This window comes from Dermochelys coriacea, chromosome 2, assembly GCF_009764565.3.
Source record: "Dermochelys coriacea isolate rDerCor1 chromosome 2, rDerCor1.pri.v4, whole genome shotgun sequence".
Taxonomy (NCBI): Eukaryota; Metazoa; Chordata; order Testudines; family Dermochelyidae; genus Dermochelys; species Dermochelys coriacea.
Genome location: NC_050069.1, coordinates 59,932,037 through 59,955,490, shown reverse-complemented (window position 1 = coordinate 59,955,490; position 23,454 = coordinate 59,932,037). Strand labels below are relative to the sequence as shown.

General features: G+C 40.1%; 1 protein-coding gene across 2 annotated transcripts; it reads right to left on the bottom strand.

Moving 5' to 3' along the window:
• Positions 1 to 2,788: 2,788 nt before the first annotated feature.
• LACTB2 (lactamase beta 2) lies at positions 2,789 to 23,369 on the bottom strand. Of its 2 annotated transcripts, none has more exons than XM_038391459.2 (7): positions 23,014 to 23,369; positions 21,694 to 21,857; positions 19,733 to 19,859; positions 16,943 to 17,121; positions 10,876 to 11,024; positions 6,426 to 6,507; positions 2,789 to 4,073 (listed from the first exon to the last, which is right to left on the bottom strand). In XM_038391459.2, exons 1-7 carry the CDS (start codon positions 23,133 to 23,135, stop codon positions 4,030 to 4,032), a joined length of 867 nt encoding a protein of 288 aa, XP_038247387.2. In that variant the 5' UTR covers positions 23,136 to 23,369; the 3' UTR covers positions 2,789 to 4,029. The 2 variants fall into 2 exon arrangements, with proteins under 2 accessions (XP_038247387.2, XP_038247389.1); XM_038391461.2 differs by having other exon boundaries at positions 6,430 to 6,507; positions 23,014 to 23,267.
• Positions 23,370 to 23,454: the final 85 nt, after the last annotated feature.

Here is a 23,454-nt window from a genome sequence, read left to right as displayed (position 1 = left end):
ACACAAATGGATCAGGGGGCAGCTCCACACCACACCCCATGTCCCTACAAACACAATCAAGACCCCCACCATAAGAGCACAGTTCAAAAGTTACTCAGTCTTAAGGCCCCTCCACAGTGGTCTGCAAAGTCTCTAGGTGCTCCCCCACTGGTAGATGGTCCTCTCCTTCTCGGGGCTTCAGCAGCTCCAGGCAGCAGCCTCTGCAGCAGCAGCAGCTCCAGGAACTCCAGGTGGTGGTCCAGGCAGGCAGTAAGGATCCATCTCAGGTGATGGTGGTGTCTACAACAGCAGTGGCTGGGGTCCCTCACTCCTCCTCTCTGGGGAGTGGGCTAGCAGCCCAGGGCTACAGTTGGAGCAGTAGCAGTACCCGAGAGTAGGGGGTCCAGCAACCAGGTAACAGGATGGAGGGTGTCTGGCCCAGCCAGGGGAGCAGCAGGGAGAGCTTAGGGCCTAGCAGTAGGAGTAGCAGCTTCCCATCTTCCTCCAAGCTAGAAGGCTATGGAAGAGAGCAGCAGAGAGAGAGAGAGAGAGAGAGAGATTTGCTCCAGGCTAAACAAATCCCTGGTATCAGAATAAGTGAAATGGTAGCTGCTCTAGGTCAATTAAGACACCTGGGGCCAATTAAGAACTTTCCAGAAGGCAGGGAGAAGGCTAATTTGATTGGGATACCTGAAGCCAATCAGGGGCTGGCTGAAACTAGTTAAAAGCCTCCCAGCCAGTCAGGTGGGAGTGTATGTCAGGAACTGTGGGAAGAAGTTGTGTGGTTGGAGAGGCTGAGGAGTACACACCATATCAGGCACAAGGAAGGAGACCCTGAGGTAAGGATGAAGTGGAACTTGAGGAAGCGAGGGCTGCTTTAGGGGAAGTAGCCCAAGGAATTGTACATATCATGTTTCTAAAAGGTCAGCTACCAAGCTGATATTATTAGGGTCCCTAGCCTGGAGCAGAATGTGGGCCTAGGCTCCCCTCCACCTTTGCCCTGATTAATCATTGAGACTGGGAGACAAGAGAGATTGTGCAAGGAAGGGTAACTTCTCCTCGCTGGCTTATGATGAAAATGGCTCAGTAGACTGTGACCCTTATCTTTAGAGAAAGAAGGGTTATGTGAAGGGTCAAGTGAGCCTCTGAGACTAGTGAAATCTGCCAGGAAATGTGGGACCCACAGAGGCAAGGACAGAGCTTTGTCACAGTATGTAATGTTTAAGAAACATTTTGTAAATGAGTTCCAATAGTTCATGGATTAGGGACCCAATCTTATGAGGTTCCAGGGGCTTCTGTATAGATTATTTAGGCTCATCTTTCTATCTACCCAATGGTACTCGGTGCTCAGTAGAAGATACCATCAGAGATGCTTTGTTTTGCAGTTCTCAAACTGTGGATTTGTGTCTCCAGAGATAACATGCTTGTTAACACCAAAAATATTTTAAATAAATAGAGAGGTGAGAAATCACAGATCTCAACCCTATTGTCCCTCTGCAAATTTGTGTACAGAGTCAATCCCTTACCTCTCAAAGTGCAAAGTTTCAAAAAGTTCATTGAATAGAAGATTATTAGGGGTGGAATAGATCTGGACAAGAAGAAGAAGAAGTCTGGAGATAAATGTGAGAAGGGAGGGACAGGCAGTAGAAACAGAAGTGAAACTTTAAGCAGCATATTCCAGAAGTCTTGATCTTTCTGAGTGTAGCCTTCATTGATTTGAGATCTACTATACCATTCTCTCACTAGAAGGGAAAACTTATAATGGCAGCAGACCGAAAAAGAGATCCAGTTTGGGAATAAGAACCAAGAAATATGTTTGCTGATGATGTCTTAAAGAAAGTCACATTTCTGGTGGAAGTCACGTAAGCACTTGGATTCAGAGACTATAGAAATGATCTCACTTTTAACAGCAGTAGCTTCTTCTGCTGATGTCAAAAGAATATTTTCTTCCTTTGGACTAATTCATTTCAAATTTTGAGAAATGGTTTGGGACCTGAAGAAGCAGGAAAGCTTGTTTTCCTTTTCCAGATTATGAACAAACAGGAAAATGAAGGTGAAGACTGAGTTAGTTGCATAAGCCCATATTTTAAGTTTCTCATGTTGACCTGGCTGACAGTCTATTTAATTTTTTTTAAATATTTCATTTAACTATTTTACTTAAACAATTTTAATCAAAACCTGATTTTCAAAAAACTTGAACGTTTAACTAAATTCAAAAATTCATATGATTGTTTTGATAAAACGTTTGCTGTTGAAGGAAAAAATCCAGAATACATAATGTTTTTTTAAATTAAATAAAATTTAAAATGTCTGTCTGGTGATGTTCTGATCCTAATACAGCATGACAAAAAAAATCCTCCAAATATTATTGATAGTTCACCTCCCAATGACTTCATAAATATCTGCTTCAATTACCTTTGGTAAATGAAAACCATACAATCATTCATTTTCTGATATAGCTGTAAAACTAATCTAAAATTTTCAAAATAAATCACTTAAACTGTATAGTGTTTCATTTTTGGAAGGTACATTCATCTGAGTTGTGAAGAATATGTATTATAACAACCAACAAGAATGCACTTTTATTTAGAAATCCATGATTAAAGCAAGTCTTCCTGACTAGTGATTTAAATCAACTCCACCCTGTCTATAAACCATGTGTATTTGCTGTCAACTAACATTGGAACAATACAACTTCTAAAGCCTACATAAAAAAAACCTACCTTACCAAATGTGTACATGCCTCATATGAAAATATAGGGTTGAACCACTTCAAGTCTGTAAAGGCTTTCCCAAGAACATAGGCATGAAAGATACATTTATCTGTATTCCATATTAAGTGACTTCAAAACAAGATTTGTGCCAGGATTAAAAGGTACATTTAAACCATACAGACATTATGTACTTTTTGAATACACACAGTAGTATAAATATTTACAGGTTCAGTTACTTCAGAAGTTTAAGCCACACAGAAAACTGAAATTCAGGTCCAACATTATCTTCAATTAAAACCTTCTACTGTATTTTTTAATCAGACAGTATACAGAGTCTTGTAGTCAAATTTTGCCTTGTTCCACCTTTGTAATTTGACATTGGTAGGAAACTCAGGGCAGAATTTATAAAGCAATATTTAAAATTGGCAAACACCTGGGACTTCAAGTGCTTAATGTTCAATACATCTCTAATAATCGTCTGTATAGTTTTTTTTTAAAAATCATGTGATTGTAGAATGTTTCATTTGCGCACAGTTTTCTGTTTGCATTACTTTTGCTATGATTTGATTTTATTAACAGTTTGTCTTAACTGGTATGAATAGTTTAAAATTAATAGTAGCTCCTTATGCTGAATCTGCTAGGAAAAGTTTTTCCTCAGACTACAAAGCTTTTCTGCTCACTTAGCTCTTGCATTGAATCTTTCTAGATTAAATAGCAACAGCCCAAATAGGGGCCAAAAATTTCAACTTTGGGTGTCTAAAATTAGGCTCCAAAAATCAATACTTACAGTAACTTAATAAAAGTGGCTGGGTTTTCAGAAGGGTTGAGCACTCTCAAATCCCAAACTAAGTCATTTTTGCACTAGTATGAACAGGTGAAAATAGGTCATCATGAAAGGCACTCTGCCTTCACAATCAGTTTTTGCACTACAGTTAATAATTACTTTATATTCTAGTAGTACCTTTACTAGCTGTTTTGTATCACTGGCAAAAAGTCAACAAATTTACAAAAAAGATAATGTGCAGCTGTTCACAATATATTCAGATTGTCAAATGAAGCTACAAGTTTTTTCAATTCCCATAAGACAGAATATGACAATCATTAGTTATCTGAGTACTCTGTAACACTAGATGTCTTATTTAAGACAACAGAATTATGTAATTTTTTTCCCCAAACAAAAATGTTGTTCTGATGTTACATAACAGCAGAGTGCTTTTGGATTCCTCTAATTCTCCATGCAATGTTCTGCATACACAAGTCCATCTATTTATATAAAGAGGTTGTGTCTGTGTATTTATTTGAGAATACACAATCTTGTTTCTGTTTCTTGCAACACTTACAAACTGCTTTTCCATCTGAAGTTGGGAGACTTTTCATTTACTGTTAAGGGGGAAAAAAAAAGTAAAGTAAAACTGACCAAGTTAGTCACTCAAAGCTATCATTGTTGGGTCTAAATATACACTGTTTGCTATGGAAAAGGAAAATATTGGCAAAATGAAGTAACTCGGGAAGCTTAATTCTAACCTCAGACACATGAAGTTGTCACACCATATATCTTAAAATCCATTTGTGCATGCACACTAGGAGATTTTATTTTAAAGCCAGAGTGCTGTCCACCTGAATACTTAAGGTTAAGTGTTTGATTTACTGGAGGTTGTTAAACATTCATAAATTTGGCTAACTATAACAAAACCAGACATCTAGGGATATAAACCATATTAAGAACAAATTTTAATGAATACAATTATAAAACTTAAGGAAAACATACTGGAATTTCTGAATATTAAGAATCTTTGCACAACAGAACATGTACCAAATTACTGTTAGTTTTCATAACAATGGAATAAAATATGCTAGGCATATTCAGTGCTGCACATTAACAAGAGGTTTCTTTGGACAAATATTTTTGTGACAGTTAGAAGAAACTTTCATTTGACTATAGCTACTGTTTCCTAAGAACAGACCAAAATTTGAAATGCTGCACCTCAAACTGTATTTAAAAAATGGCTTTGTACCAAAACAAAGTCAAAGGTCAATGATCAGTGGTACGAGTATACAAGGACTTGTATAATACTCATTCAGGACCAATAATTTGTATTTTTCTTAATATAAATCCTTAAATTGAACTGAAATATTGACAAAAGTAGTGCTGTCATGTGTATTACAAATCTAAGTTCTATTACAAAGTTAATACTTGCATCACAAAGTGTACAAATCAGCAAGCAAAAAACCACAGATCTTATATTTTCAACTTTACTCCCCCCTTCAACCTCCCACAAGAATAATCAATATGGATATGGGATTTGAAAACATCTTTTTAATTCTTACAAAGAAGGTGGAAAATGTAAATTAATTCTATATGCAACAAAAGTAACATTGAAGAAAGTCACAAGAATTATTCTAGCCAGCATTTGGTACAACCCATAATTAAGGCTGCCAAACAATTTTAGATACTCATTTCTTTCTGAAGCATAGACTCTTTTGACTGAAGCTCAGTGTCCCTGGTTGCTTATCAAAAGGTGAATTTTTATGGTTCCAAGAAGCAAGAAAAAGTCCTTACTTGGGGGGAAAAAAATTGGCTAACAACTTTTGTTTGAAAGGTACACACTGAGCATGCAGAACAGATTAAGCCGACAGATGTACATTTAAAATGACTTATTGTGCATATGTGCACAGCTTATTAATGGGCAAGTTTCCTCTCCTAGGAGGAGCTGCAAAGGAACCCTCTACTCATCTAGTCCTTGGGTATCTGCACAAGACCCAGAAAATAACCTGTTAATGGTGCTACCTTAGCTGAGGCTTCAGGGGTAGGGAAGGGAGGGACTTGTTAGTAGGTCAACAGCACATAAAGCCCCCGGGAGTCTTACTCAGCCAAATTTGTAAGTGGCCAGGACCTATCCTCAGTGTGCTTGCTAGTGTCCAGCAGTGGATAGAGAACACATGTTATACCATTTAAGAGGTGTAGTGAGCTCAAGAGATCATAATGATGCCCTACTGCAGTGGTTCTCAAACTTTTATACTGGTGACCCCTTTCACACAGTATGCTCTGAGTGCGACCACTCCTTATAAATTAAAAACACTTTTTTTAAAAAAATATTTAACACCATTATAAATGCTGGAGGCAAAGTGGGGTTTGGAGTGGAGGCTGACAGCTTGCAACCCCCTGAGTCCCAAACCCCCCAGTTTGAGAACCCCTGCCCTATTGCATTCTTATTACAGAACTGGGACACTTTTCTGACCATTTTTTATTAAAACAACTTGAAAGTAAAATGCAAAAAACCCTAAATTAATACAACATTAAGGTTGCAGTTAATTACTATAAAAGTCAGGAAATGTAAAAGATAGAGTTACACAATTTTTAACTCTGTCCCCAATAACATATGCCTAAAAAAAGTCATTAGTTATGTAATCAGAGCTGATCTAAACTTTTAGAAAATAAAATGTATCTGAGAAGCTGCCTGTGATGACAAATACTAAATGTGTATGTTCTTTAATTCTGATCTCTTGAATGTATGCATTACGATAGTATTTGTCATCACAGGCAGCTTCTCAAACACACTATCTTTTCCAGAACTTTAGATATCTTTAATGTTAAATCACCTTTAGTTTTTAATTCTACTTTAAATTGTCTGAGTGACTACTAATACTACAAAAATTGTATGAAAAACTATCCATATGTGATTTCCAGGAAAAAAACAAAATACTCTAAGAAATTTATAAAAAAAAACTTACACACTTTTCCTTCTTTTTCTAATTTCCTTAAGTGAAGGGTGAGGTTATTTTCTGCTGCTTTAAGCAAATTTTCAGGAGTTTCCTAAATAGAAATACAACAAATACATAGTCATGCCATATCTGCCAATTTTTTTCATTTTCCTTTTACATTCAACTACCCACCAGCAGTGGCAAAGAATTGAAATAAGTCCTACAACTTAAATCTCCAGTTTAAATATATTTTCCCCCCATTCTTTTCATTATGTACTAATTAAGGATAGCACATGCTTAAGTGTTGTTGTGAAATGGGCCTCTACTGGGATGTTAGTGTGGCTAGAAAATTTTCTTTAGATTTTACTGACTGCTTCATAAATGTGGTTCCCTCCTCCTTTTTCTCCCCACTAGAAAACTTGCTTTTCCAAGGTTATTACTCCTAGTTTGCATTAATATTTGCAAAGATATTGAAAAAGTCATAGCATTGAAAAAGTTAATTCTGCTAATGCAAGCTATGTAAATTCAAATTTCAAAACAAAAGAGTTTCAGAATGATAAAGCCCATCCTGCAATTTCCCAGTGTTCTTTCCTGGCCAACTTTATGCCCAAATTTAACAATGTATTACAAATAAACCACTTCTAACATTCATATTTGGCCAAATATGAAGTTCAATATAAGAGGCCACACTGGATCAGACCAAAGGTCTACCTAGCCCAGTGGCCAATGCCAGGTGCCCCAAAGGGAATGAACAGAACAGGTGATCAAGTGATCCATCCCCTGTCGCCCATTCCCAGCTTCTGGCAAACAGACTAGGTACACCATCCCTGCCCATCCTGGCTAATAGCCATCGATGGACCTATCCTCCATGAACTTATCTAGCTTCTTTGAATCCTGTTATAGTCTTGGCCTTCTCAACATCCTCTGGCAAGGAGTTCCACAGGTTGACTGGGCATTGTGTGAAAAAATACATACTTTTGTTTGTTGTTAAACCTGCTGCCTATTAATTTCATTTGGTGACCCCTAGTTCTTGTGTTATGAGAAGGAGTAAATAACACTTCCTTATTTACTTTCTCCACACCAGTCATGATTTTATAGATCTCTATCATATCCTCCCTTAGTCATCTGGAAAAAGCTGGACGTGCACAAGTCCATGGGGCCGGACGAATTGCATCCGAGAGTGCTGAAGGAATTGGCGGCTGTGATTGCAGAGCCCTTGGCCATTATCTTTGAAAACTCGTGGCGAACGGGGGAAGTCCCGGATGACTGGAAAAAGGCTAATGTAGTGCCCATCTTTAAAAAAGGGAAGAAGGAGGATCCTGGGAACTACAGGCCGGTCAGCCTCACCTCAGTCCCTGGAAAAATCATGGAGCAGGTCCTCAAAGAATCAATCCTGAAGCACTTAGAGGAGAGGAAAGTGATCAGGAACAGTCAGCATGGATTCACCAAGGGAAGGTCATGCCTGACTAATCTAATCGCCTTTTATGATGAGATTACTGGTTCTGTGGATGAAGGGAAAGCAGTGGATGTATTGTTTCTTGACTTTAGCAAAGCTTTTGACACGGTCTCCCACAGCATTCTTGTCAGCAAGTTAAGGAAGTATGGGCTGGATGAATGCACTATAAGGTGGGTAGAAAGCTGGCTAGATTGTCGGGCTCAACGGGTAGTGATCAATGGCTCCATGTCTAGTTGGCAGCCGGTGTCAAGTGGAGTGCCCCAGGGGTCGGTCCTGGGGCCCGTTTTGTTCAATATCTTCATAAATGATCTGGAGGATGGTGTGGATTGCACTCTCAGCAAATTTGCGGATGATACTAAACTGGGAGGAGTGGTAGATACGCTGGAGGGGAGGGATAGGATACAGAAGGACCTAGACAAATTGGAGGATTGGGCCAAAAGAAATCTAATGAGGTTCAATAAGGATAAATGCAGGGTCCTGCACTTAGGATGGAAGAATCCAATGCACCGCTACAGACTAGGGACCGAATGGCTCGGCAGCAGTTCTGCGGAAAAGGACCTGGGTGACAGTGGACGAGAAGCTGGATATGAGTCAGCAGTGTGCCCTTGTTGCCAAGAAGGCCAATGGCATTTTGGGATGTATAAGTAGGGGCATAGCGAGCAGATCGAGGGACGTGATCGTTCCCCTCTATTCGACACTGGTGAGGCCTCATCTGGAGTACTGTGTCCAGTTTTGGGCCCCACACTACAGGAAGGATGTGGATAAATTGGAAAGAGTACAGCGAAGGGCAACAAAAATGATTAGGGGTCTAGAGCACATGACTTATGAGGAGAGGCTGAGGGAGCTGGGATTGTTTAGTCTGCAGAAGAGAAGAATGAGGGGGGATTTGATAGCTGCTTTCAACTACCTGAAAGGGGGTTTCAAAGAGGATGGCTCTAGACTGTTCTCAATGGTAGCAGATGACAGAACGAGGAGTAATGGTCTCAAGTTGCAATGGGGGAGGTTTAGATTGGATATTAGGAAAAACTTTTTCACTAAGAGGGTGGTGAAACACTGGAATGCGTTACCTAGGGAGGTGGTAGAATCTCCTTCCTTAGAGGTTTTTAAGGTCAGGCTTGACAAAGCCCTGGCTGGGATGATTTAACTGGGACTTGGTCCTGCTTTGAGCAGGGGGTTGGACTAGATGACCTTCTGGGGTCCCTTCCAACCCTGATATTCTATGATTCTATGATTCTATGATCTCTTTTCCAAGCTGAAAGTCCCAGTCCTATTAACCCCTACTCATTTTTGTTGCCCTTTCCTGAATCTCTTTCAATTCCAATACATCTTTTTTGAGATGGGGGCAACCACGTCTGCATGCAGTATTCAAGATGTGGGTGTACCATGGATTTATATAGAGGCAATATGACAGCAGACAGTTGAACATCAAATTCCCTTTCCACTCCTCAAGGTTTTTTCCACAGTTGCCAGCATTTCTTAAAATTTGAGGGGAATTTTTCCAAATATGCTATGGATCTGGCAGTTGGAGATCTTGTGGGATCTAAATGGTTGTCTTGGCAAATTGTGTGGTTTTTTTTAAATAAATATCAGGAGATGCAAAACAGTTATCTCCATATTAAAAACTTAGTGCCATTCTAAAAATTATTAGAAATTAGTGAGTGGAGAACCTCAGAATGTTTGATTCTGATAAGCATCACAGCTTCTGGATGCTTACCTGAAGTAATGGAGCCTCTCCTTGAAACCACCTCTCCTCATAACTGTTCCTTCCACAACAGGCTCTCCCACCACAGCCTATATCTGTCTTCAAAGGGGGGGTGATGGAGGGGGATTTAAAATTCAGTGTTACCCAAGCCTGTCCCCATACCTATCTGAAATTACATGGGGGACCCATCTCTCCCAAATTTTCTACCCCTTGGTATGATTATTCTCCACGGCCCAGTTCCCCTGCTCCTTTGATTAATCCCCCCCCCCCTTACCACTTACCTCAATGTGTAGGGGGAGGGAGCTACTGGCTCCCTTCCCTGACTCTGAACTGGTTTCCACTCTACAAAAAAATCAGCCTAGAGTAGCTGCTCAGACAAACAATAGGTAGCAGTCTCTGCCTGACCTGTATGAGAGGCTAGCATTACAGAAAAATCCCTCCTAGGCTGCAGTAGTTCCCAGTCTCCAAGACACAGATTGGAACTTGAAACACCTGAGATGCATTTGCAAAACCCTTTGTAAATCTATCCAAGATGTTTACAGCCCATGTCAGATTAGGATGGTTGGCAGCTATCTTTTGCCCTCCCTGCATCTTGCACTTTCCCTTCAGCCCAGCGAATAACTGTTTTGTTTTGTCCCCCCCCCCCCCGTAAGCAACACCATGAAAGAGTTCTCTATACTGCATGCCCCACACTCTGAGAATTACCGTAAAGAGAGGAAGGGTAAGCAGAGAGACTAGTATCTTTAGGGCTCTATCTGATCAATAAATAAGCTTTTGAGTGTAGTCTGTTTATCTTTAAATCACAGGATCCAGCTCCTGTTGCCCCATGACAAGCAGTCCGAACACAGGGTTTCTAGCACAGTTTTTAACGTGCACCTTCCTGAAGCCTGTGGGAGCCTGAACTAAAAGTTCTAAAATATCTTGCAGGAGATGCCAACCCTGGACATAAATATTTAGTTATTGTCTGACATTGTTCATTCTGATCTGACTGTTTTATAACTACAAACTTTCTTGATCCTCATGAGGAACGTGTGATTACTAGGCTTAAAATAATTATGAAAGGTAGAAGTTCATAAAAAATTAAGCCCAGATTCAGTAAAGCACTTAAGTTGCGAGACTACTTACATGCTTATAGTCGTGTAGCAAAGTGCACACATTAGTCCTTTACCGCACATGACTAGAACAGAAAGTGCCAACTGTGGCTCTGCTTAACTATGAAACCTCCTAAAAGCCCACATACAAACACCTAACATGTTAAATTTATTTAATTGAAAATTAAGGTTGTGTTCTTCAGTTCAATTTAACATTTTAACTATAATTACCTTGTATACAATCTTTATAAGCTCCATTGCTGTAAATGATTTTCCAGTATTCTCCTGCAAAACATTTAGGATTTGTTGTTCACGTGCATTTCGGTGAGAAATGTATTCTTGAATTTTAGCACATGCATCTTGTACTACTGGGCCATGTCCTAAATTCAAACACAATTACAAGAGTTTTCATATAAGAAACAGAATATTTTAAACAATATTTAATAATTTGCTCACAAATCCTCTCACTTTGGTAAAAAGGTCTGATAAGCCTACAAATCCTATGGAAGCAGCAGCATCCCTGTACTTCCCACCCTGCCAGTTAGGGTTGCAAATGTGGAAATATTTAAAAAACAGACACTCCAGCAGGAGTGCCGGAACCTCCCCTACCCAGTCTCTTCTCCACTCCTGGCCAGCCTATTCTCCCCAAAGCCCAGCCCCACCCCATCTCTTCCTCTGAGGTCCTGCCCCCTTCCACTGCTTTCCCCCTCCCATCTCCACCCAAGTCAGGAGAGACTTGCCTGTGGAACCGGGGCCAGGAGCTGCAGCCGCCTAATGAAGGTAGGAGGCAGCCCTGGCTGAGTAGGGGTTGGAGTGAGTGATGACACAGCACCTCCCCCGCTCACAATAACCGGACTCTGGATGTCCAGTTAGTAGATCTGAACTGACACTGCCAGGTCCCCAAAGTCCAGCCGAACACCGGGCACCTGGCCACCCAACTGCCAGTATATCTTTGATTCTCCATTACAGTGTGTTTTAGACACTGTAGACCACAGAATTATCAATAGAATCATTGCCAAGTTTCACTTTACAGGCTGTAGTGTATGTACACAAGTTAAAAGGCGAGAACATGGGAAAGAAAGAGCAGAGGGAACAACAGACCTGGAAAGATTTGAGGGGGAAGGACAACACAATAGGAAAAAAGCAGATGCTGTGCTGGCTTTTTTTTTTAAACACAAATATTTTTTCAGAAGCATGATGGATGTCTTTTTTTATCAAAAAAACTGGAATTTGATAGAGCAAGAAGAAACTGTCAAAGATACTGTCCATTTAAAATTTGATTAAATTTGGCATAACATTTAGACAAACTGCAAATAATGGAATTATAGAAGTGCTTTGAAACCAAAGTAAAAAAGGGATCATCGTTTTTATCTATGAAGCGGTGAACTTTGAAGAATCTGTGGTATTGCCCTGATATAAAATACTAAATTTAATTGTTTTGGTTTGTACAATACACGAATATATGCAAACGTAATTTGAACGATGCCTGATTTCTAGAGAAATCAATTGCCAAAATGTAGGGAAATTCTGAGTTTTTTGTGGCAAGAGGCAGATAAATCATGGTACTGTGTATTGTACAGAACTGAGATACACACATAATAGTTAAGATAGTTAAGGCTGCAACTCGGGTTCTTTTATAAGATTAAAATTATTGGGGTGCTCAGAATTAAACAGTTTCTTTTGAAGTTCTTTTGGGCTCTACATTTTTGGAATTATTCTCCAGCTATAGTTGTATTTTTGAGACAGTTAAGTAAATTGATCAAACCAAGTTTTAGTTCTAGGACTTCATAATTTCCAAAAATTATTTGCTTTTTGACTAAGCACCATGACTTTTCAGTTCCTCATAACTTAAAATTGACTTACTTTTCAGTTTCTTCCCCAAGTCCTTCTGAAATCAGTGTCCTAGGAGGGACTGGAGCTGATGTAGTGCAAAGTACCTGACAATCCAAAGACTGGGAGCCTAATTCTTCACTGTCTGCCACTCTGTAGTAATTGACACCAGTGCAAAGTGCACCATATTACAATGGCAGCATTTATACTTAGTGTGCATGTGTGGTCCATGGGTCCCAGACTCATTTTGTCTCGGAAGTGGCAGTTTGGAACAAAAGAACTGGCACTCTTCAGTGCTTGAAGCATACATGATGAAGACTACCATAAAAGGAGTCCATGCTAAGATAGGTTTCAGAGTATCAGTCGTGATAGTCTGTATTCGCAAAAAGAAAAGGAGTACTTGTAGCACCTTAGAGACTAACAAATTTATTTGAGCATAAGCTTTCATGAGCTACAGCTCACTTCATCGGATGAAAGCTTATGCTCAAATAAATTTGTTAGTCTCTAAGGTGCTACAAGTATTCCTTTTCTTCATGCTAAGATAAGTCTTGCGGGGGTACGGGGAGATCTTAAGCCCAACAGGCAACTAGGTGGAACTTGTAAGTTTGGCAGAAATTCATTAAGTCTTTTCAGCATAAAGTTTATGCACATTAAACTTTATATACTGATTTCAGCACATAGACTTATGCATTTAATACTATGCAGTGAAGTCTATTTTATGCACATAAGACTTACAGTTGAAGTGTGTGCTTTCAGTATAATACTTTTAAAAGTAAAATTCCTAGACAAAGTATCCTTATGTTGAAGTTTTTTGCATGACAAAAAACAAATGTAACATACCAATGATGTTAATGTTAAAGTTAGTAAAAAGTGTACTTTAAAAAACAGAAATGATCAGTTATGGTTCGGTGAATAGAGGCTGTAATACAGTAATTGTTCATTCTCAAAGCCTACAGTGGTGAAAAGTCACATTAAACACTCCAAAACAAACCTTAGTTCTGAATCACAAGATATAGTTATCAACAAACCTATCATTTCAATTTGAAAAAGATTTAACACACTCCACCTCCAGTGAGCTAGAGATCCAATGTTTGGATATGAAAATGGAACCAAAGTTCAAGAAGGCTCACTCATTCTGCACACCAGGTCATCTCCAGCAACCACGTACATGTACACTTTTCTGTCAATGATACTGGGCCAAAATTGAAAAATTTGGAACCAATCTAGATATAAACCTGTCCCAACTTTTGGAAACACTCAGATTTATAGTTGGGTTTGAGCTCTTCCATTTCAACACAAACACCCCATCAATAAATCTATTAAGTGACTTGCAAAAAAAATTACAATACATTTCTAGATCTATTCCATATGGGTATTTTAATGGAAGTATTTTAATGTTTTAATAGTTTAGACCTTATGCAAACACTGGTTTGTATCACCCTAGATACCCATATGTCTCCCATCATCATAGCACTAGGGTGCATCACAACAATGAAGGAATCTAGTTTCGTAACACTCCTTTGAAGTAGTATCATTACTCATATATTACAGATGAGAAATTTAGGCAGAGAGAAATAAGTGACATTCTCAAATCACACAGCAAGTTTGACAGAGGTAGGAATTGACAAATCCTAAATCGGAGGATTAACCACAAGGCCGTTCTTCCTCCCCCATTTAATACTGTTAAGGAACTAAAACATTTGTCAACTTTTATTACTTAACAGGAGAAATTCTGCTCTCCTCATGTGATACTTAGAAAAAAATTATAAAACTATGAAGCTCCAAGTGGGCTTTCTACCTTACAGCAGAATAGTGGATGGTGTTCTCATACGGCATAGGTGCTTAAATGTGAAATTTGTGGCTACAATGAGAAGTTGGAATGATAAGAGTCTTTGCTCTGTATTTGGAGGGCTAAAATTGAGATCCTGATGGCAGTCAATATTGGAAAAATCTATGTTGTTAAGTGGGAGACTATATCCGAATTTCTGAATACAACTTGAGGCTGTCCAGGACTATATGGACAGAATTAAGGCTGTTTTTTAAATACAATGTGATACTATACAATTGTACATTTATTTAAGAGACTGCAAGAACTGAGTGTATTAGTATAAAACATTTTGGTAAAGGTTAATTTTCATCATTTTAAATTCTTAATTTTAGGGAGTCTAAGTTCAAATATTCCTTGGAACATAAAATTTAATACTGTTTTTAGCACCTTAAAATTAAGAGATTTTTGTTAATGGACATTCAATTTTTAAAGTACTTGCATTTCTTAGTAGAAAAGCTGTATGAATAGAAAAGTGAGAGCCCTCTGGTGGCCAAAGTATCAGTTCCCAGGGAGATTTATAAAACACTAACAGTGGATAGGTTCTATTGTGTATTCAATTAAAAAAACTAATGTTAAATATAAAAAGTTATCCATATAAAGACATTCACACTAGGCAAATTGTCATGTTGCAATGAATCATGGCATCCTCCTAGATCTAATTCAGAGTTCAGATGGAATAAGAGAAGCCGGGGGGGGGGGGGGGGGAGTGTGTGTGTGTGTAGGGGGAGAGTTGCGTGAGAGAGGAAAAGGAAAGGCAGAGAATAAGGCTGTCAAACAGGATTCTCAGCATGCATAAAATTGAACACAAATCAAGTTACTATAATTTACCAATTTTAATACAGTCAACAGTGGTAATAGAAAACTGCTCTGATTCAGGAATAACTATTGTTTATGGAAGTGCACAAATATTTATTAAACATGGTTAAGGAAATAAAATTAGTTCCAATTCAAAATGCTGTACCAGGATACCTATGGCCATCAGCCACTGAAAATGCACACTATCCTATTGCTTTATTAGAATCTTAATTAGTGTATGTATTTGTCTATTGCCAGCCGCATGTTAGGTGCTTTAGAAAAGCAGAAAGACAAGCTTCCTGCCTTAGAGTTTATAATCTAGATGGATAATAAAACACACACACACGGGGGGAGAGAGAATTGTGACAAAAAGGTGGAATTTAACACATACTTTTGGCATGAGGAAAGCTAAACAAAGAAGAGGAACATGGTTTGTAGACCTTATACAGAAGGCAGTGTGATCTAGTGGATAAGCTATTGGACTGTGACTCAGGGTACCTGGAATCTATTTTCAGCTTTACCACTGGTTAGCTTGGGCAAGTCAGTTTACTTCCCCCATCTGTAAAATGGGAATAATGATCTTACCTCTAGGGTAATGTGCTTTAAGATCTACAGATGAAAAATTATTTCTTTTGGAAGTAGTACATTTTAACAAAACATGAAGAAAGAGTGGAGATATGGTAGACTAAATCAAGGAAGCTACTCATAGAAAGTTCATGTTATGAAGACCAAGATACTAACTGGGTTCAAAAAAGAACTAGGTAAATTCAATGGCTATTAGCCAGGATAGACAGGAATGGTGTCCCTAGCCTCTGTTTGCCAGAAGATGGGAATGGGTGACAGGGGATGGATCATTTGATTACCTCTTCTATTCATTCCCTCTGAAGCACCTGGTATTGGCCACTGTCAGAAGACAGGATACTGGGCTAGACTACCATTGATCTGACTCAGCATGGCCATTCTCATGAAGAAGGCAGAAACGAGTTTGAAGTTATTTAATCATGAAAAGTGGGGAAGGGAATGAAAAGAGAAGATGGAAAAGGTAGGCAGGAGCCAGGATATGCAATCTTGAAAGAGAATAAGGAACTTAAATCTTACTCACATAATTTTTTTTAATTTCAGTCTTGTCAAAAAGAGGCATAATTTTATATGAACATTAAATCTTTTCCAAGATTAAAAAAGAAGTCAAGGAGACTCTATAAATTAGAGGATAATTAATAGAATATGGAGTTTGACCTCTTGGTTACTGAATCAAATTCAGCATAATTTGGTAACTAAAATAATCTGATAGCTTGGTGGCCTCTACGAAATCAATTTATGGTCTCAATCCAGTTTGTAATGGGCAGCCGTCTACCTCAAACCATGACCACAATTGGCATTCTTAGCCAGTCTGACTAGAGGACTCAAGGGCTATACATACTGAACTGACCCTTTACCCCCGCCCTGCTGTATAGGTGGTCTTTTTAGTTCAGCTTTAGATGCAGTGGCAGGATGGTGTGAAGCAGCTTGCACTGATGCTGCCTCTGCCGCATGTGTTCTGTAACAGAAAATTCTGGTTTTCTGGGCTATCAGTTCTGCACTTCTCACAACCACAAGTTTCACTCAAATACAAAAATGCTCATGAGAGAAATGGATAGCATCATGGCAAGCACACACACTGTCTTAAATAGAATAAACTGAATGCCCTTTAGATAATTATAATAGCTAAACACTGGATAAGGTAAATTAAGTATTGTATAAATACTATATTATCTGACTGTAGTAAGAGTTCTTACATTCTTAGAGGAGCTATTTTAAATATTTGACAAACTGGTAGATTTAATTAAGAAAATGTAAACTACCAACCAGGGTATATTAAGTCAGCTTGCATTTGCAACAGAATTTCCAATGATTTCATGTAGTCATACAAGTCTTCAAATACTGCTGTCCCTTCTCCTAGAATACAGTCACCAGAAAATATAGCATTTTCTTCCACTAGATGTAAAGCCATATGATCATCGGTGTGTCCAGGTGTATATAAAACTCTATTAAATGAAAGGAATGAATAATTTTTTATGCAACCGTCACATTTACACCATTTACATGTGACAGAAACAAATACTGATAAAGCCATGAATTAATATGATACTCCAGAAAAGACCTCTGTAAAAAAAAAAAATCCTTATTAGGGAAAGAGGGTTAATATGAAATCTCAGCTTAGAGATGATGTGATTTGGGCTAACTGGTCCATTTTCTTAAGCTTCATAAACATGTATGCAAACATTAGCTCTAATATTCTATTCTATAACATAGGTCCTTATACCACACCTGTCACTGTAGTATCTGAGCACCTTCTATTAGTGCATTACATGACATGGCTAATATCTAGGGTGACCAGATGTCCCAATTTTATAGGGACAGTCCTGATTTTCTGGTCTCTTATATAGGCTCCTATTACCCCCGTCCCGATTTTGCACACTTGCTGTCTGGTCACCCTACTAATATCTGTCATGTGGGGTTTGTTCTCTTCTCCTTTCCCCAGGAGAAGAAATATGTGCTGTGATTTTGTTTAAATTTTTTTTTTTTTTAAAAACCACACAAACGTTTGTTGGGGAAAGCAAGGTCAAAGAAATGTGCTTTGCACTTGGAGCTAAAGGTGGTGAGGTTTGTGAATTTCCCTCAGCTCCCTGGGGAGCTCATTCATAGTGTCAGGCCATCCCCTTAGAAAGCTCTGTCTCCCACATAGATGAGCTTTACCCCTATTTGTAGAAAGTTCCAATGTGCCAGAGGAGCAAATTTGTCTATCATAGTCTTCATCCTGGACTTTTGGGCAATCTTTTAGATTTCCTGAGTCCAGGTCATTGAGTACTTTGAAGATAAGGACCAAGACCTTGAGCTTGATTCAATATTCTATGTGGAGCCTGCGCAGTGAGTGGAGGCCAGGTCTGATGTGTTCACTATTGCTTGTGTTGCTGAGGAGACATGCTGCAGTATTCTTGTACAAGTTGGATTTTCTTAAGGGCTGAAGGCTTTATGCCCAGGTATACTGTATTGCTGTAGCTCAGCTGAGACATGAAGGCATGAATAAACAATGACCTGGCCTCGCTTATCAGGATGGGACAGTCTCCCAGCCAATTAGTGATGGTTTAAAGCTTTACGTGTGGATGCTGCTATATAAGAGCTTAGCATCAGTGAGGAATCCAAGAGCATTACTAAATATAGACTGGACTGACCAATTGCAGGTGGATGCCTTCAACTAAAGGAGACAGCATCATAGCTGCCAACAGTTCAAAATGCTTTCCTCTGCCCGCCACTATAAACTCTATCTTGCTCTGGTTCACCTTCAACCTGTTGTTCATCCATGAGCTGATCTTGTCCAAGCACTATGTAGGCCATCCTGGGAGTAATGGTATGTCTTCAGTAACATATTTAAACGGCAAGCTTTTTTTTTAACCCCTAGTGTACCTGACCTTTTTTCCTCAAATTTATTTTTAATATATGAAATGCTTTCAAACATATCTTTTACTACTTGCAGTCGATCTTGCAGCCAGCCTGTGTTCTACAACACTGAAGTAGTTTAATTCACCACTGACTTGAAAAGGACTCCCTCTGAATAAGGAAAGGAAGCAGGATGTCTCCTTAAAACTTGCAGGAGCAGTAGCACAGTATTGTTTTGATAGGAGAATTCTGGGACAGAAAAGGGCCTAAGGAATTTTTAATATTAGAAGGAATTACCAGGACAAGCAATCTGATGCAAATACCTTTGTACAGGGTTCATCACAACCACTGAACACACAATAAATTTCAGTTTGAAACTGTTCAATTAGTTGTTCGGCAATTTTGTTGCTTCCCAACTACAGTGAACAACTGTACATAGGGTGTTTCAAGAAATATGGCTTAATTACAAGTGTATTAATTCCCCGTATAGATTGTTTGTTTCAAAAGATTAACAGCCATGCATCTTTTGCAGAAGCCTTCTCACCATAAGAATGACACCCACAACTTCGAGAATCACCTTTCTACCACAAAAAACCACACCCACTAATTAAAAAGTTATCCTGAAAACTCAACCTAAAAACAATTAATACAAATCTAAAACTCTACTGCAAGCAGAGTTTTTATTTTTTACCTTTAGATGAGACAAGTACCAAAGAATCCATGAAGTACATTATTGACTTTATCTATTTTACATGGAAGCCACTCAAACTACGATGATGGGCAGTGTATAAAACACTACAGAATATAGATGGTTGCCCAAAGGAACAGTTTTATCTAGGGATTAATCATTAATAATTTTTCTAGGGAGACTAGATAGTGCTGAAATCAGGGGGAGGATCCTGCCAATATTAGGTAATCCCCTCTCACATAAGTAGGTCCTCTTGACTTCAACAGTACTATTCAGCTGCAGAAAGACTACCTGCTTGAGTAAGTAGGGCCAGGATCTGACATACAGGCAGCCCTCCAGTCAATTATATCAAAAAAAAAAATTTCCACTGTGGCATATTCATGAATCTCCTCAACTGTTTTGGCTGTCTTAAAAATAAGAGCTAAATTATGACGCAGTTATAAATAGTAACTTCAGAATTATGAGGTATGAGGAAAACATGCTTAGTTTTAAAAGTTGACATAGTTCTGTGTTAGTAGGCTAACATTTACCTGAGAGTAGCTCCCTCCGTTTTTAACACATCTCCATCTTTTAGGTATGAATACTTTAGCTTTTCTCCTTCTATTATTTCCTCACGATGAGGAGTGCGTGGAAGCTTACTTATGCAATATTTGGAACCTATTTAGAAAAACAGACTACATTTTAGATCATTCATAGTTAGGGCTCTACCAAATTCATGGTCCATTTTGGTCAATTCCACGGTCAGAATTAAAAATAAATTTCACTGTGTTGTAATTATAGAGGTCCTGACCCAAAAAGGAATTTGGGGGCGGGGGGATGCAAGGTTAGAGTGTGTGTGTGTGGGGGGGGAGAGGTTGCCATACTGCTACCCTTACTTCTGTGCTGCTGCTGGAGGCCACATTGCCTTCAGAGCTGGGCAGCTGGAGAGAAGCAGCTGCTAGCCAGGAGCCCAGTTCTGAAGGCAGAGCTGCTGCCAGTAGCAACAGCACAGAAGTAAAGATGGGATGGTATTGTCACCCTTACTTCTGCACTGCTACCTGCAGAGCTGGGCCCTCAGTCAGCAGCTGCCACTCTGCATCTACCCAGGTCTGAAGGCAGCAGCACAGAAGTAAGGGTGGCAATATCATACCATGCCACCCTTACTTCTGTGCTGCTGCTGCCAGGTTGTGGCTTTCAGAGCTGGGCACCTGGCTAACAGCCACAACTCTCTGGGCACCCAGCTCTGAAGGCAGCACAGAAGTAAGGGTGTCAATACCATATCCCCCCAAATTACTTTGACACCCCCCCACAACTCCCTTTTGGGACAGGACCCACAATTTGAGAAAAGCTGGTCTTCCCTGTGAAATCTGTACAGTATAGGGTAAAGGCACACCAAAGACCAGATTTCATGGTCCATGATGCTTTTTTCATGGCCTTGAATTTGGTACCCTATTCATAGTTAAGCACTGATTAATCTCAGGTCGCTAGCATGGATGGCCCATAAAATTACAAACTGTCAGTACATGTACTGTTATGCATGAGTATTTCAATTCAAAGTTAAAGAATAAAAAAAGCTTATTGCAACAACTTACGTATATGAAGGAACATTAAATCATATCTACATCGACAAGACCACTCAGACACCTACAAAAGCTTCTAAAATTGAAGACAGCTGGTGTTCTGCATCAGTAATCTTTTTTTTTTTTTTAAAGAGGATAAACAAAAAATGACTTCTCCAAATGAAATTTCACTAGTTTCATTTGGAGAAGTTGTGTCTTGTTCATTAAGACACAAACACCATTTCCAGCAGCACTTGAACTCCTTGGAAGTAACTCTGGCTAGTTTGCCACAGGCTGAAACCTCACCAGATTTTGTAATCTCCCACAAAACACAGAAGGGCTGCATTCTCTGTACTGTTCATAAAGTATAAAAAGAAACCGCTTTCTCTGCTTACAGATTTAACCAAAAGAGCATCACTGAATGTTTATCAATATTACATCTTCCTTATTTTGGATAAGGACAAACATGCAAAGTGTCCCTACCTTACACAATCTGGAGTCTGAGTATTCACCAAAAACTTCCATTTGAGTGGTTACCAGCCATTTCACCCAGTTATTTACTTGTTTTTCAAGTGAAAATAATTGTCAATTGATTATTCTCAGTGTTAACTGGGTGAGGAATCTCTTGTTGTTGAATTATCAATGGTAAATTTCTCCATCATTCACAGACAAAAGACAATTAACAGTATGAGGCTTTCCCCTTCCAAATACATAAATACTTATTTATATATTGACACGAAAAAAGCTTGGGGTGCATCTAAACCAAACATTCATACTATTTACTGTATTCATACTATCTGCTGTAGCAGCACCATCTGTTTAAATGAAGATCTCAAGTGCACAGTCCAGCTAACCGTCCTCCAAAACACTCTAGTTAGAGGGTCCCTGTCCCCATAGCTAACCAGTAGTGCCCCTTCAGTAATTGTCAAATTAAACTATAATCTGCTGCCTACCACGGTGGATGTTTCTACAAATATCGGATATGCCTCCAGTATGATCATGGTGCCAGTGTGTCACTAAAATTTCCTGGATTGAGATGTTGAACTCAGCCAGTGCCTGTTTTAAACAGCCAATATATTCAGGAATAGCTGGCTCTCCTGTGTCAATAAGGATCCTTCTGCATTTAAAGAGAGAAAATATGGCAGAAATGTTCAATTACAAAAGTCAGAGAATTAAGAGACTCCCTGGGTGATGAAACCCTAAATACTACAGGAAGAACACCTCTTCATGTCACATACTGCTGCAGTATTATCAGCAGAAGTACTCTAGCTGCATTCCCCTCATTGTAAGATAGAGGGCTCCTGGCAGTATATTCTTTATCAGGGCCCTGACTGCTTTGGTCCAGAGTAGCCTAAATTCAGTGAGGTTTGGGCATGCTGCAGAAGGTGACCAAATGTCCCGATTTTATTTAGGGTGACCTGATTTGATAGGGACAGCCCTGGTTTTGGGGGCTTTTTCTTATATAGGCACCTATTACCCCCATCCCGCTTTTTTACACTCGCTATCTGCTCACCCTACATATATTTGGTAGGATTTTTGGGGAGAATTGAGGATATGTTTCCAGAAAGATGGGAGGAAGAGGTTTTTTTGGCCTAGCTGCGTTTACGTATGTTTGCTTTCTGAACGCTGATGGATTATTGCGTTGTAACGTTTAATTGCCAGAGCCCCTACCGGCAGCATAAAGGAATCCTTGAATCACAATAAACAAACAACGTTGAAACTTTGGACCCTGACACAACCACTCACCGTCAGTGGCGGTAAGTCAAAGTTTACACAGAGTGCCCAGAAAAAAAGGGGCAAGCCCAGGGAAAGAGCCAATACCTGTTGTCATCATGCCCTGAGGTAAATCACTGACTAAGCTGGACCATGGAGCTTAACACTGAACTCGGGCCAACTATGCCAAGGGAACTACGTGAAAGATGTAGAACCTCTCTGGAAGGAAGACAGGGAAGGTGAAATCCTGACGGACCCAGAAACCCAGCATACAAAGGGCCAAAATTGGGTGCCAGAGCCGGGGAAACCCTTCACTGCCCCTAGTTTCCCAACCCCCCTCCCTAGGCTTCCCGTGACCCCCGGAAGCCCCCCTAAAAGGCACAACAGCGCAGAGAGCATGGCCCCACTCCCACACTTCGGGCCTCGCTTGGGCCTGTCTCAGCCACCGAGCTCCAGCCTCAGCCAGGCGGCGGCTGCGGGGCAGAGTCAGAGCGGGCAGAAGCAGCCGGCGCCGGCCCCGTGGCGCGAGCCCGCGCTCGGCTGAGGGGCGGGGCTGTTACCTGGGCCCGGTCCCCACCAGGTAGGTGTTGGTCCCCTGCAGGGTCATTGGGCCCGGGTTACAGCCCAGCACGCGCACCACCCGCGCTGAGAGCCGCTCAATGCGCGGCAGCAGCGCCGCCATTTCCCCCGCCGCGCCAACAGCCTAAGGGCGGCGGCGCGCGCCCGACAGAAGAAAGCGGAACGTTGCTGCCCCTTGCCCCGCCCTCGCGGAGAATAGCTCCGCCCCGCGCAGAGCGCGCGACTGTAGCTCTAGCTCCCGCGGAGGCCTTTGCTTGGAGGCAGTTGGGCGGGGCTGCCTGGCTGTGGCCCAATCGCCTCCTTCCCCCGGCTGCCCTGGGAGCAAAGCGTTCACCTCAGCGCCCTTCTTAAGCCTTGTCGATCTAAACTACGCTATCTGAGTTACGTGAATAGCGTAACTCGAATCGACGTAGCTTAGCTCT